This window comes from Aquarana catesbeiana, linkage group LG01 (assembly GCF_042186555.1).
Source record: "Aquarana catesbeiana isolate 2022-GZ linkage group LG01, ASM4218655v1, whole genome shotgun sequence".
NCBI classification, from domain to species: domain Eukaryota; kingdom Metazoa; phylum Chordata; class Amphibia; order Anura; family Ranidae; genus Aquarana; species Aquarana catesbeiana.
Window position 1 is genome coordinate 607,169,601 of NC_133324.1, and position 15,658 is coordinate 607,185,258.

The following is a 15,658-nucleotide window of genomic DNA, read 5'->3' on the forward strand; positions in this document are numbered from 1 at the left end:
ATTATAGCACAGCCCTTATAAAATACACATAAAGAGGGGAACAATATATAGGCATAGAGAGGGATAAATAAAAAGGTATTTTAATTAGTGCTAAAATTGCCTCCCCAGGTCACAAAAGCATAAAAATGCTTAAAACAAACATGTCCAGACATTAAGCTATCTGGTTTCTCAAGTAATCGTCAGAATTATAGCAATTCTGGAATTATAGCAACAATCTGTACAAAAGGATATTCCTAATTAATAGATGATGATTAATAGATATTCTTTCCATCATGGGTCTCTGTTCTGTTTTTGTTGCTTCCATTGCAGTGTAATGGGCACACACACTTCTCACATTCTCTGCTGTAACATTTTTGACCTTTTAAGATAAGCATGCAACACCTACTGCCCCTCCAGACATGGATGAAACCATGGTAGCTTCTTTCAAAAGGCATACTTTCTGAACAATAAAAAACCTCTATTGTGGGATTTTTAAGGCAATGAAAAGGTTTTTTTTAGAAAAAAATCATTTATTATACAAACAATAGAAAAAGCTCCATAGAAATTCCAAACATGTGACATAAGACTTTTTTTTAAAACATTGTATATTGAAAATAGTATAAAGTGATACTTTAATCCAACGCGTTTCAATGGGTAATGGTTATTAAAATCTTCATCAGGGATATTGTATCACTATGGGTAAATATAGAAACTGCTGCGCCAACTCCAAAAAAGAAAAAAGCAGCCAACACAACAATCAGACTAATTGTAAATATATGTTAAACAGCAAAATGTGGCGCTAATAAAATGTGCTAAAAATCTATAAGGATAAATGCAAAGTCACAGTGAGTGATAGTGACATATAAGATGACCAAAATAAAGGGAAAAAGGGGTGTGACCCCCAAAAGGTGATTGGTGAAATTTAAAAATAATATAATATTATACTAGTGAAAATGTTATAAAAGCTGGACTACGTGTAACCTCTAGTGATAAATTTCTCATAAGTGAATAGGTCATATATTATATTTCTATCTGCCTGAGAATATATGGTCATGTCTGGAGAAGACATCATTTTGCATGCTGAGATGTTCCTAATAGCCCTGTAGAAATACGCATGAAGATTTGGAGTACCTACAGTGTTAGGCACTTTAACCACTTGAGCCCCGGACCATTATGCTGCCTAAGGACCAGAGGTCTTTTTCCAATTTGGCACTGCGTCGCTTTAAATGCTAATTGTGCGGTTATGCAATGCTGTACCCAAACGAAATTTGCGTCCTTTTCTTCCCACAAATAGAGCTTTCTTTTGATGGTATTTGATCACCTCGGCAGTTTTTATTTTTTGCGCTATAAACGGAAAAAGACCGAAAATTTTGAAAAAAAATGATATTTTCTACTTTTTGTTATAAAAAAAATCCAATAAACTCAATTTTAGTCATACATTTAGGCCAAAATGTATTCGGCCACATGTCTTTGGTAAAAAAAATGTCAATAAGCGTATATTTATTGGTTTGCGCAAAAGTTATAGCGTCTACAAACTAGGGTACATTTTCTGGAATTTACACAGCTTTTAGTTTATGACTGCCTATGTCATTTCTTGAGGTGCTAAAATGGCAGGGCAGTACAACCCCCCCCCCAAATGACCCCATTTTGGAAAGTAGACACCCCAAGGAAATTGCTGATAGGCATGTTGAACCCATTGAATATTTATTTTTTTTTGTCCCAAGTGATTGAATAATGACAAAAAAAAAAATATTTACAAAAAGTTGTCACTAAATGATATATTGCTCACACAGGCCATGGGCCTATGTGGAATTGCACCCCAAAATACATTCAGCTACTTCTCCTGAGTACAGGGATACCACATGTGTGGGACTTTTTGGGAGCCTAGCCGCGTACGGGACCCCGAAAACCAATCACCGCCTTCAGGATTTCTAAGGGTGTAAATTTTTGATTTCACTCTTCACTGCCTATCACAGTTTCGGAGGCCATGGAATGCCCAGGTGGCACAACCCCCCCCCCCCAAATGACCCCATTTTGGAAAGTAGACACCCCAAGCTATTTGCTGAGAGGCATGTTGAGTCCATGGAATATTTTATATTTTGACACAAGTTGCGGGAAAGTGACACTTTTTTTTTTTTTTTTTTTGCACAAAGTTGTCACTAAATGATATATTGCTCACACAGGCCATGGGCCTATGTGGAATTGCACCCCAAAATACATTTAGCTGCTTCTCCTGAGTATGGGGACACCACATGTGTGGGACTTTTTGGGAGCCTAGCCGCATACGGGGCCCCGAAAACCAATCACCGCCTTCAGCGTTTTTAAGGGCGTGAATTTTTGATTTTACTCTTCACTGCCTATCACCGTTTCGGAGGCCATGGAATGCCCAGGTGGCACAAAACCCCCCCAAATGACCCCATTTTGGAAAGTAGACACACCAAGCTATTTGCTGAGAGGCATGGTGAGTATTTTGCAGCTCTCATTTGTTTTTGAAAATGAAGAAAGACAAGAAAAAACTTTTTTTTCTTTTTCTTTTTTCAAATTTCAAAACTTTGTGACAAAAAGTGAGGTCTGCAAAATACTCACTATACCTCTCAGGAAATAGCTTGGGGTGTCTACTTTCCAAAATGGGGTCATTTGGGGGGGTTTTGTGCCACCTGGGCATTCCATGGCCTCCGAAACTGTGATAGGCAGTGAAGAGTGAAATCAAAAATTCACGCCCTTAGAAAGCCTGAAGGCGGTGCTTGGTTTTCGGGGTCCCGTACGCGGCTAGGCTCCCAAAAAGTCTCACACATGTGGTATCCCCGTACTCAGGAGAAGCAGCAGAATGTATTTTGGGGTGTAATTTCACATATTCCCATGGCATGTTTGAGCAATATATCATTTAGTGACAACTTTGTGCAAAAAAAAAAAAAAAATTTGTCTCTTTCCCGCAACTTGTGTCGCAATATAAAATATTCCATGGACTCGACATGCCTCTCAGCAAATAGCTTGGGGCGTCTACTTTCCAAAATGGGGTCATTTGGGGGGGTTTTGAACTGTCCTGGCATTTTATGCACAACATTTAGAAGCTTATGTCACACATTACCCACTCTTCTAACCACTTGAAGACAAAGCCCTTTCTGACACTTATTGTTTACATGAAAAAGTTTTTTTTTTTTTGCAAGAAAATTACTTTGAACCCCCAAACATTATATATTTTTAAAGCAAATGGGGGAAAAAACACACTTTTTTAAATTTTAATGCACTAAAACACACTATATTGCCCAAATGTTTGATGAAATAAAAAAGATGATCTTAGGCCGAGTACATGGATACCAAACATGACATGCTTTACAATTGCGCACAAACGTGCAGTGGCAACAAAATAAATACATTTTTAAAAGCCTTTAAAAGCCTTTACAGGTTACCACTTTAGATTTGCAGAGGAGGTCTACTGCTAAAATTACTGCCCTCGATCTGACCTTCGCGGTGATACCTCACATGCATGGTGCAATTGCTGTTTACGTTTGACGACAGACCGCCGCTTGCGTTCGCCTTAGCGCAAGAGCAGCGACAGGGGTGCTTTTTTTTTTTTTTTTTTTTTTTTGCTTTTTTATCTTATTTTTAAACTGTTCCTTTCATTTTTTTTTTTTTTTAAATCATTTTTATTGTTATCTCGGGGAATGTAAATATCCCCATGATAGCAATAGGTAGTGACAGGTACTCTTTTTTTGAAAAAATTGGGGTCTATTAGACCCTAGATCTCTCCTCTGCCCTCAAAGCATCTGACGACGCCAAGATCGGTGTGATTAAAATGCTTCCCCAATTTCCCAATGGCGCTATTTACATCCGGCGAAATCTAAAGTCATAAAATGCTCGTAGCTTCCGGTTTCTTAGGCCATAGAGATGTTTGGAGCCACTCTTGTCTCTGATCAGCTCTATGGTCAGCTGGCTGAATCACCGGCTGCATTCTCAGGTTCCCTGTTGAGACAGGAGAGCCAGAGAAAAACACAGAAGCATTCCCTCCCACGGCTTGTAAAGGCAGTCTAGAGGCTAATTAGCCGCTAGGATTGCTTTTACATGAAAGCCGACCGCTGGCTGAAAAGAATGATACCAAGATGATACCTAAACCTGCAGGCATCATTCTGGTATAACCACTCAAAGTTGTGAATGGCGTACCTGAAGACAAAAAAATGGTTAACAATGGTTAACAATAAAGCACAGTAAACAGTAAAGTATAAATAATTACATTCCTGAAAAACAAACATGATAAAACATAATAACAATAACAATAAAACATTGCAGAGTAGAATACAGTAAAAAAAGAGCAGAACAATAGAGAGAGAGAATAGAGAGAGAGAGAACAATAAAACGACAACTATTTTTTTTTATTTTATATATATTTTTTTTTTTTTTACACTTTTTTTGTAACTAACTTTTATAACTGTAACCGGTTCCAGGTTCGGGTCTCTCAAAATGCGATGGCATCTTGGGAGACCCTGTGAAAGTGTGCCTAGTCTGTGGAATGCTGTACCCTACGCTAATACTCAACTAGTGCATGGTAGCGTTCAAAACATTCACCAATGCAAAGACCAGGATTGTCAGGACAGGAGGGACAATAATAGCGGGTGTCACGCCTATATCCGCGCTTGCTGCAGACATGACATCTTTTTGGGGGGGTTCGTTGGGTAGGGGTACTCGGGAGGACATAAAAATGCCTCTCATGCAGCCGACTGCATTTGGTTGGGGATGTGAATGGGGGAAGTACGGGCGCTGCAGAAGCGGTGTGTTCCCAATTAGGATTGGCGAATGCAGCAGGAAGGGCACTATGGGCACGACGGGCCTGTGTTCGTCTTTTTGGTGGCAGCGGGACACTACTTGTGCTTGCCACCTCACCAGCTTGAACTGCACTTATGGGACTCGCCACGTCACCAAGTGTTACTGCAGCGCTGGTTTGACTACGACCGGGGTGTACTAGGCTGCTGGTGCTTGCCAGTTCAATAAAAAGCTTCCAAAAAAACTGTTAGCGATCGCAGGGATCAGGCCTGACTCTGCAAACGCTGCAGTTATGCGTTTAGTGTTTTGTAAGTGACAGTGATCGATCGATACTTCACTTGGGTGGGCTGGGCTGGGCTGGGCCGGGCGGAGGGGCAAAACGCAGGTGCTAGCAGGTATCTGGGCTGATCCCGCTAACACTGCGTTTTTGGGAACCCTAAACTGCTGGGGACGCTAGTATAGATCTGATCGGACCAGATATTGATCCGTTCAGATACTATACCACTAAAGGAGGCGTATGCTGCGTGCGTGGGTGTTAGTGGTACTGGCGCTAACCTGACGCTGCCTGGGGCCGGTGCTTGCTAGTTCACCAAAATGCTACCAAAAAAACTGTTAGCGATCGCAGGGATCAGGCCTGACTCTGCGAACACTGCAGTTATGCGTTTAGTGCCTTGTAAGTGACAGTGATCGATCGATACTGCACTTGGGTGGGCTGGGCTGGGCCAGGCGGAGGGACACAACGCAGGTGCTAGCAGGTATCTGGGCTGATCTCGCTAACACTGCGTTTTTGGGAACCCTAAACTGCTGGGGACGCTAGTATAGATCTGATCGGACCAGATATTGATCCGTTCAGATACTATACCACTAAGGGAGGTGTACGGTGCGTGCGTGGGTGTCAGTGGTACTGGCGCTAACCTGACGCTGCCTGGGGCTGGTGCTTGCCAGCTCACCAAAATGCTACCAAAAAAACTGTTAGCGATCGCAGGGATCAGGCCTGACTCTGCGAACGCTGCAGTTATGCGTTTAGTGTTTTGTAAGTGACAGTGATCAATCGATACTGCACTTTGGTGGGCCGGGCGGAGGGACAAAACGCAGGTGCTAGCAGGTATCTGGGCTGATCCCGCTAACACTGCGTTTTTGGGAACCCTAAACTGCTGGGGACGCTAGTATAGATCTGATCGGATCAGATATTGATCCGTACAGATACTATACCACTAAGGGAGGCGTATGCTGCGTGCGTGGGTGTTAGCGGTACTGGCGCTAATCTGACGCTGCCTGGGGCGACGCATATCACCGCCGGGCGACCGGGGGGCTAAACCTTTATTCGGTAATAAACGGCGGGTGCCCTGACACTATAAAAAATAAACAAACTAACCAGCGTCACCCGTAACCGTTATACGGTGATCAGTGGTGAAAGGGTTAACTAGGGGGCAATCAAGGGGTTAAAACATTTATTAGGTAGTATATGGGGGTCCCTGTCGCTATAAAACGCTGACGGCGAACCTAAATATTTACCTCACTAACTAGCGTCACCAGCGACACTAATACAGCGATCAGAAAAATGATCGCTTAGTGACACTGGTGACAGGGGGTGATCAAGGGGTTAAAACTTTATTAGGGGGGGTTAGGGGTGTACCCTAGACCTAAAGGGGGCTAATACTCACTGTCCCAACACTGTAACTGTCACAAACTGACACCAATGCAGTAATCAGAGAAAAAAAAAAAAAAACTGCTGGTGTCAGTTTGTGACAGGGAGGGGGGGGGGTGATTGGGGGGTGATCGGGGGGGGGGGATCGGGGTGTTTTGTGTGCCTGGCATGTTCTACTGTGTTGTGTAGTGTTGGTGCACTCACATACCAGTCTTCTCTCCTCGGCGCTGCAACGGAATACCGAGCCGAGGAGAGATGACATCATTTCCTTTGCTGCTGTTTAGCATACAGCAGCAAAGGAAGTAATCTGATTGGCCGGCGGCGATCGCGAGGGGGGGGCCACGAACGGATGGCCTCCCCCTCACCTCCGATCGCCGGGGGACAAAACGGGACCGCCTCGGGCACCGGGGGGGGGTCCTATCGGACCCCCCACCCGCGGGAGGCAAATCACGTACATGTACGTGATTTTGCCTGCCCGTGCCGCCTTGCCGACGTAAATCGGCGTGAGGCGGTCCTTAAGTGGTTAATGAGCCTATATTCTATATACGGACATTAGACTCCTCATATCACATTTATATGTTATGGATTTTACATCCCAATAGTTGGGTCTGACAGTCACATAATATTGTTGGTTTCACTTCAACTATATCCATATTAGTTTATTTGTATGGTGCTGTTTACTTTTATTCCATTTGATGTTTATTTACAAATTTTCTCCTTTTCTGTTTTTGATTGCTAAGGTCATATTCACCATGACCTATTCACTTATGAGAAATTTATCACTAGAGGTTACACGTAGTCCAGCTTTTATTATATTTTCACTAGTATAATATTATATTATTTTTAATTTCACCAATCACCTTTTGGGGGTCACACCCCTTTTTCCCCTTATTTTTGGTCATCTTATATGTCACTATCACTCACTGTGACTTTGCATTTATCGTTATAGATTTTTAGCACATTTTATTAGTGCCACATTTTGCTGTTTAACATATTGTATCACTATCTATAAGAGTCAAAGAATACATTTAGAAATTAAGAAATGACAATCATATCTAATACACTTAGGCATCCAAAAAATAACTCACTTTTCAACATAAAATTGTTCAATTAGCAAATGCATTCCCCATGGTGTCGGCAAGGAAGGTCCAAAAGCCCGCATAGTTATACCCCCATTTCCTACAGGAAGGATGGATATACAAAGGATCCAAAAATATGGCGCTTTAAAAGACCTATAGTCCGGGTGTTCTAAGAGGCAAAAAACAATAGTCAGAGCATAGTTTTGTAATCCTCATTTACCAAGCCTTGGTTGGCAAAGAGTACTTGGCAAAAAAGCAGAAATCGGGTCCAATAAACACTGCATAGTTTCATATGCCAGAACGCTCCGGAGGTGGTTGAGCTCCTTCAGCTGACATGCTGAGGAGGAATGGCACCATTCGTCTTCCTCTGCGTCCTTTTTATGTGTGTTCCGTGGGTCATTGTGGTGCTCCACCTCTTCCTGATGGCGCCGTGTCATCAGTACCGAGTCACGCGATCAGGACGACGCGGAATGTCCGTCCGCGACCATCACGGCCTGAAGGTAAACACGCCATCAGTGATGCTGGTATAGTCATGATGAAACGGTGCTCCCAGCCGTAACTGTAGCAGTCTGGACGCGACGCACATCTAGGAGCTCCTCCCACCCCCCGAATGTAAACATCTGGGACATAGGGGAAATGCTCACGTTGGATGGACCAGTAAAAAATGGAGCACACAAGGAATCCCATGAAATTATGTTGCAAAGAATTGCAACATAATGGGGCCAGAATTCCCTGCCATCTGGACAACAATATCCATGGCATAAAGAAAAAGGGCCTTAAGGACTAAAACCGCCGACACTGTTTACCTCAAGGGGTGGAAATTCTACTACTATGAGGAAAATATTGAGCCCCACAGGTCCTGAAGGCCATAGGGGCCCTTTTGTGTCGGGTAGGTTCTGGTGGAATTTTAGGGCATGTAGGACCCATATGCTCATTCCCTAATTTAAGGGAGTGAAGACTGTTTGTTTGTTTGTTTTTTTGTTTTTTTTTTCTTGCTGTTTTACACAAGGGAAATGCCATACTGCTGTACATATCGGATCAAAAATACCACATATAATGTGTAAACATCCTTTCTAGTTGACTATCCTCATCCTGTTTTTGGATGTCCAAATAATAGAGAGGGTTACATTTGAACCTATATATAAATATATTACAATCCATAAGAAACACTATATTTGTGTGCATCTCCTTCATGTTGAACTCTCTCCTAGAATCAAAAACAAAACGGAGGATCCAGATTTTCCCAATATTAGACAACATCTCTAAGGAACTTAAGAATCAATTGGGAAATGAAACTCAATGATTGTTCAAGAAATCTAATGTTATTGTTACAAAATGAATACCAGCTACAATTAGCAAATATGGACAGGGAAATTAGCTCTTTATATGCCCGACTTACTCCGCTGAAAATTCATGAAGAATATGCTGATTCGGAAAAAAAAACTGAAGGAGCACCTAGAAACCTTCAGCAAACAAATATTAAAAAAGAGAAAAAATATTGGAGAGACAAAAAAGCATTTAACGAAGGTCAAGCATATAAGTGGAATCAAGATAAAAAAATCTAGAAATAAGAACAAGAAATGTATTAATTCAGAAAATATAAATAGATCGAATGACTATTCATCAGATACTCCCTGTAACTCTTTTTCCTCAGCTTCCTCCCATAGAGGTCGCCTCTTTGGGAAAAGAAAAAGCCCCTTCCCAAAACAGGAAATGGAAGGAGAAATCCAACAAAAAACAAAAAATCCATAACAGATTCACACGTTGAATCAATACAAAGTGAAAGAGGGGGTGGACACAGGGGGGTTAAAGTTGCATCAAGTGGAAACAGTAGAGGGTTGTTCGCAAACCAAGGCAAAGGGACTACCAAGAGAGATCTTGGTACTATCCCTAAAACATCACAAACACAATTGGATGATTTTTTTAGACAAAAACAACAACTCAGTCTCTACCACCTCTGACACAACTAGGGATGGAGCCTCTGGTACCCAAAATCACTCAGAAGGAAGATTAAATATAGTCAACCTATCCTCTCATATTTTAACACCAGCAGAACATGATGTGTTGTCATTGGGATTGTCTTTTTTGCCCTAATGGCAACACAGATAATTTTGAAACCATTAAAGATATCAATTTGTTTGCAAGAAAGACAAAATAGGGAACAAGAAGTAGCTCCTAATCTGAAGGCTGCAGATTTTAGAGCCCTGAGGGACTTGGATTTACTGTTACAAGAAAATGACCTCTGGGAGGAAAATCTGGAAAGTGAGGAGAGTGAAGAAGAGGTTGAAGATAGTCAGATAAAGAAATTCAAGAGGAAATCGCATAATTTTCCTCCCTTGAGTCAAAACCCTGCCATAGCACTATTTATTAGACAAATCACTAAAGAAATTGAGGTATTAAAAGATGATACCGCCCAACACAATTTAAGTCTGGGAAAAATATGCACTTAAATCCCTAAAAAAAAACTATACTGAGATCACAATTAAAGCTTCAGACAAGGGAGGAAATATTGTCCTTATGGACAATAGTAAGTATGAAAACGTGTCAAAAAATATTGAATAATGCCCGATGCTATCGCAAAATCTCATCCTCTCTAGTGGATAGATACAATCAGGAATTCTACTCAATTGTGGATGAATCCCTCAATGAGGGAGCCATCACAAGGGATATGTGGGACTTCATTTGAATGAGACATCCCCGCCTACCGACCCTTTATGCCCTCCCCAAGGTACACAAAAATTTTAAAAATTCCCCTGGAAGGCCCATCATTTCCGGAGATGGCTGCATTTCGGAAGGAATAAGCCAGATCATCGATCAGTACCGTAAACCACACGTCATGGATTTGCCTTCGTATACGAAGGATACAATCCACCTTTTACAAATTCTAGAAGATATGACCATCCCCGAATCAGCGATTAATCATATCCTTGGAAGTTTAATCTGTTTGTAATACAGATTCTGGACTTCATATTGAAGCCTAACGTTTTTCTTTTTAAGGGCTCCCACTATCTCCAGGTACAGGGGGTGGCAATGGGGACGTGCTGCGCACCCTCATATGCCAACTTGTACCTGGGGGAGTGGGAGAAAGATTTCCTCTCGGGGGAACAGTCATCTGTGTATGCTCGCCACATTTTGATGTGGCAGAGGTACATAGACAATATTCTTATTGTCTGGGATGGCCCAGAAAGTGCTTTGAATGAGTGTCTTAAATTGATGAATCAAAACAACTTTGATCTTTTTTTCACAATGAACTATGATTTCAAAGATATCAACTTTCTGGACATCTGTATTTGCAAGGATTCCAATGGGGGAACTCAATAGTAGATTATTTAGGAAGGAAATGACAGGAAACACTCTGCTACATGCAGACGGTTTCCACCCAGACTCATTATTAAAGAAATCAATCCCTTATTGTCAATTTAGAACAAAGGAATTGCACGAGACGAGGACTTCCAAAGGGAATGTGATGAACTCACCACTAGATTGCTGGCTGGGGGATACACAAAAACAACCTTAAAAAAGGCATTCAACCGTGTAAAAGGCACCAATAGACGAGACCTAAAAAAAGAAATAAGGAAGATAACATCACTAGGATTATTATCAGATACTCCAATGAACATGATCAAATTAGAAAAATCGTCACGAAACATTGGTCAATCCTTGCTGAGGATCCTATCCTAAAAAATGTTGTCACATCTAAGCCTCAAATTACATACAGTAAGGCGGGATCGATTGGAAACATGTTGGTGCAGAGTGAATACAGAGGAAACCGAAGGGGGGACCCATGCAAAACCTGGGGTTACCTACCCTTGTGTTCACAATGCACAGTCATTGGTAGGAGGACCTCACTGACACTGCCCAATGGGGGAGATATTCGCCCTGAAACATTTTGCTACATGCAAGACGCAGGGCGTCGTATACCTCATGCAGTGTCAGTGCGGTGCCTTCCACGTGGGGAAGACAAAACAGGAGTTAGGGAAGCGGGTAAAAAAACATATGTACAGTATGCGCATAGGCAAATTATATCTGCCCTTGGGTAGACACATTGCTAGAAAGCATAATTCTAAACTACCAAAAATCAATTTCACTGTTCTGTATAGGCTGCACATACCCATTAGAGGGGCGACTGGAATAAAATTCTGCTCCAGCGTGGAACGTGCTGGATCAGATACCTTAAAGCCACGACCCCCCCCCCCAGGCCTCAATGAGATAAATGAGAAAGTTTTAGACCATTTCTTGAAGGTTTTAGTTCAGGAAAGACTGATTGATTTCCTTAGAGATGTGATGCATAGATATCTTGACATAATTTCTTTATATAGCCTCTGTATAGCATTTTCCTTCACTTTTCCCCTGGCAGATATATAAATGGTGATAAAAGGGGCAGAAGAGCTCAGCCAGCACAAAGAGTAATTAGACACTGCATGACCTGCAAGTGTGAGGGCTCTCTTAGGAAATTGCCGCTAGTATGTGCAAAATATTAGTCCTGAGTCTATGATCTGTAGTAAAACTATTTGAAGCTTCTGACTAGTGCAGGCATCCAGAGGGGGCAAGACTACCCTCAGAAAAACCCAGCAACCAGTAGAACCACAGGACACCTAAAGCTGTGCAGGAATGTGTGGGAAGCTCTGGGGGCCTACACATCATACCTGTCAGCAGCTTTAGGTTTTTTTAAAGTGACAGTCTCTAACTGGATTTATAGCAGATCTGTTTTTCAGTGAGACTAAACTTTGTTTAAAAAAAAAAAAAATACTGTTCGTATACGTATTCCTGACTCAAAGTAACTTCTATTGCTCGGTCTTCTCCAAATCTTCAAATTCTTTTTTTTTTTTTTTTTTTTAATCTATTTATTTATCTGGTATTTTTTTTCAGCAGTGATCTGACTTCCTGATCGAGAATGGCTACATTCATTCTCCATGGCCCCGTTGTATGTAGGAATGCAGAAATCTCTCTTGCTTGCTGCCTAAATTGAATATTGACTGTGTACTATAGACTTTGTAGTGTGCAAAGGGCAGTGCACAGGACTGCAACTACTGTGAACTGCAAGTTTGAAACAAACAGAAGTGATAGGGAGAAAAGGAAAGTTTGGGGAGCTTACACAGGACATAAACAAGTTCATGAAAAATAGATGACGGTCATTAAAAGAGAAGTATGTATTTTGTTGTTGTTTTTTTTTTTTTTTGTCTATTCATACTTGCCTAGGTGGATGCAGCATCAGACCGATTCTGCATCTGTCCCCCGTCATCTCTTTACTGAGAACCGAGCCACCGAACATCGCCGATTGCTCGGTTCTCTGACCTCCCCAAGCGGAGAGCTGCTGTCTGTTAAGCAGCATCCCTCCTGCTCTGATCCTCCACGCTCATTGGAGTGCTGAGCTGTGGGGGGGCGGGGAGCGGTTGTCTCAGCGGCTCGCTGAGAGGCTGAGACTGCCATCAGTCCAGGCAGCTGGCAGATCCAGACTTTCTAAGTCGGGATGACAAGCTGCCTGGACTGAACTTGGTGGCGTCAGCAGATAGCAGTCTGAAGTCCACTCTCCGCTGACGTCACCAAAAACGGGTCACAGGAGTGCACTCCTGTGACCCACAGGAGAAGCCCAGCCTAAAAAGCTCAGGCTGGACTTCTCCTTTTAAGTAGTGGATGTATATGGATTATTTTTGGAGCACAATATAGTTTAGTGTCACTTTACAGGGTGTAATTTTTATAATTTTGTATATTTTTTTTCTTTAGGTTTAAAAATGTTGACCAACCAAAAAAAGGGAGTCTATTATGGACAAGCACAGAACTGGACCCCTACCCGCAGACGGTGCCTGGGAGTGCACATGCTATACAGAGCAATGCAGATCTTCCTGGCTGAAGGGGAGCGTCAGCTTCGACCCCCAGATATACGCACTGGGTCGTGATGGCAATGTTTCAGATTACGGATACTTGATTTTGCACTTTCGTTGGTTGACTTCCGAAATCATGTGGGAATCGTGTAATATATAAATATGTAAAATAATTTTTTTTAAAGAAAATGCTACATCATAAAAAGTTAGGGGAGAGTCACTAAGTGACTAAGGCTTTATTGCTTTGATCATTGAATTGCTATAAAAACTTGTATGAAAGACTGTTGGAACTGCACACTAAATGCTGATTTGTAACATGTCTTAAATGTTCTTTTAGTAATGAATTTTGTCATGGTCACCATGACATATTGAATGTAATTTTGATGAAGTTTAGGATCAAAAGCATCTTTTTACAATTTATGATCATGCTTTGTCAACCTTTTTTATATTTATTTTTGTCCACCATTCACAGGATTCGCTTACTGCTTCCTAAATGAGCAAAAAGGCATTAAATCATGGACTAAAAACAAAATGTACAATGCGATTATGGCATTTGATCTAGATTTGAATGGAGACCTGTCTCTTGTGTTTTTTTTAATGTGGATTATTTAAATAATATTTATATATGATTTCAAGCTACATGTGTTCATCTTTTTGTTAAAACACAATTTGCTTTTCTTGTTCTACTACAACTGTATCATATTAGTCAGAGTCAAATTGTTTACATTAAACTGTAGTGCTGGCCTGCCTAAGGCTGTAGTGACTGTCTGGCAGCTTTAAGAAAAATGCAAATGCACCTGTTTGTGTGAAAGTACACTTAAGCTAAGAAAAACACATTAATTCACACTGCCTCAAACCGTTCTGATTTAAAGGTAAGCACTAAATAGGATAAAATTTTATTCATTAAATAATTAAAATGATTTTAAATACAATGTCTATAAGTACTTGAACGTTTATTTGATTTCCCTGTAGTTCTCTGCAATGCAGCACTAACAGCGAGAGGCGATGTTAGAGTTCTGAGCCAGTCGGGGTTACTGTTTTGCACTGTGCTGTTTTCTAACACTGTGAACATGCTTAGAATAGTGGCAATTGCAGGGTTGACCTTATCGGTGTGCTGCTGCTCCTGCATTGTGCAGTCAAACATGGGCAGGTTTTTAAATTAACTGCAGTAGAAGGCAATAAAGTCACACACTTGGCTGTGCTGGTTCCAAAGACCGGCTTAACAAATATTTTTTAATTCTTTGGCCGATACAACTGTCCACATATGCATTCGACTATTAACCACAGAGCTACCAAACATTATAGATTTTCTGAAAGCAAAGGCCCTGGAGAATAAAATGGTGGCTGTTGCAATTTTTTTTCCTAATCTCTCACAATATTTGTGCAGCTGTGTTTATCAAACACAAATTTTTAGGAAAAAATACACCTAAATAGATATTTGTGCACGCAAACACAATAGAATACCCAATTTGTCAAATAAATAGACCTCAAACACGTCAAGAGTTAACCACTTAAGGACCTCCTTCCCACAATGTACTGCAGACAGACCTGTACCTGTATGCTGCTGCCTGCTTCCAGTGTTCTGTCTCTAGGGCAGATAGCTAAATCTTCTTGTCCTAATAACTTCAGATACCATATTTCTTTGATCTGTTTTATTAGAACAAGCCAGGTGAAACTACAAATAACAGAAATAGACTTCAATAAGTACAATATTTTTTTTTTTCCTTTTTTTTTTTTTTTTTTTTTTTTTCTTACCACATCAGCAGATTTTAAGAGAGAATTTTAACTCAGCTGGGTCATTAAAATGCACCCCCTCTCATTTTCGCATCATTGTGGCATAGAAGGTTTATTTTCCAATACTTTTCTTTTTATTTATAAAGAACTTACAAAAATATTTTTTCTTCTTTCTTCCCTTTTTTTTTTTTTTTTTCTTTTCCTTTTTTCCCTTTTCACTTCCCTTTTCTTCTTCCCCTTCCTTTCCCCCTTCTTTTTTGTCTGCCAAAGGTACAAATATTTATCTTTCTCCCCCTCTCCCTCCCCCCAAAAAAACAAAAACAAATCTCCCAATCCACCTCTCCCTCTCTCTCCCCCCAGTCCTCAAGGATCCATGATTGTCGTATATCTCTCCGTGTTCCTATAATCAAACCAACTTGCCCAAGTCCTATGATATTTATCTCACTTACCCTCCATCAGGTGGATTGATTCTTCCATACCTCTTGCCCATTCCACCCTAATTAGCAGCGCGGGATCAGTGCTTTAGCCACATTTAAGAGATATGGGACTACTGACTTGCTATACTGGGGTATCTCATTCTCTGTGTCATGGAACAAACATGTCCATGGGTTCTTATTAACCTGCTCCCCCGTTATTTG

The 15,658-nt window shown here is 41.2% G+C and overlaps 1 protein-coding gene across 2 annotated transcripts in view; it reads left to right on the top strand.

Annotated features, from left to right (window-relative positions):
- The window catches only part of ANKLE1 (ankyrin repeat and LEM domain containing 1), an 89,081-nt gene extending 74,921 nt beyond the window's left edge, over positions 1-14,160 (top strand). For both annotated transcript variants that reach the window (XM_073599287.1, XM_073599295.1), the window contains one exon: positions 13,189-14,160. In XM_073599287.1, the coding sequence (XP_073455388.1) occupies positions 13,189-13,361 (173 nt within the window). In that variant the 3' untranslated portion in view covers positions 13,362-14,160. The remainder of the gene's footprint in view (positions 1-13,188) is intronic.
- The last annotated feature ends 1,498 nt before the right edge of the window (positions 14,161-15,658 follow it).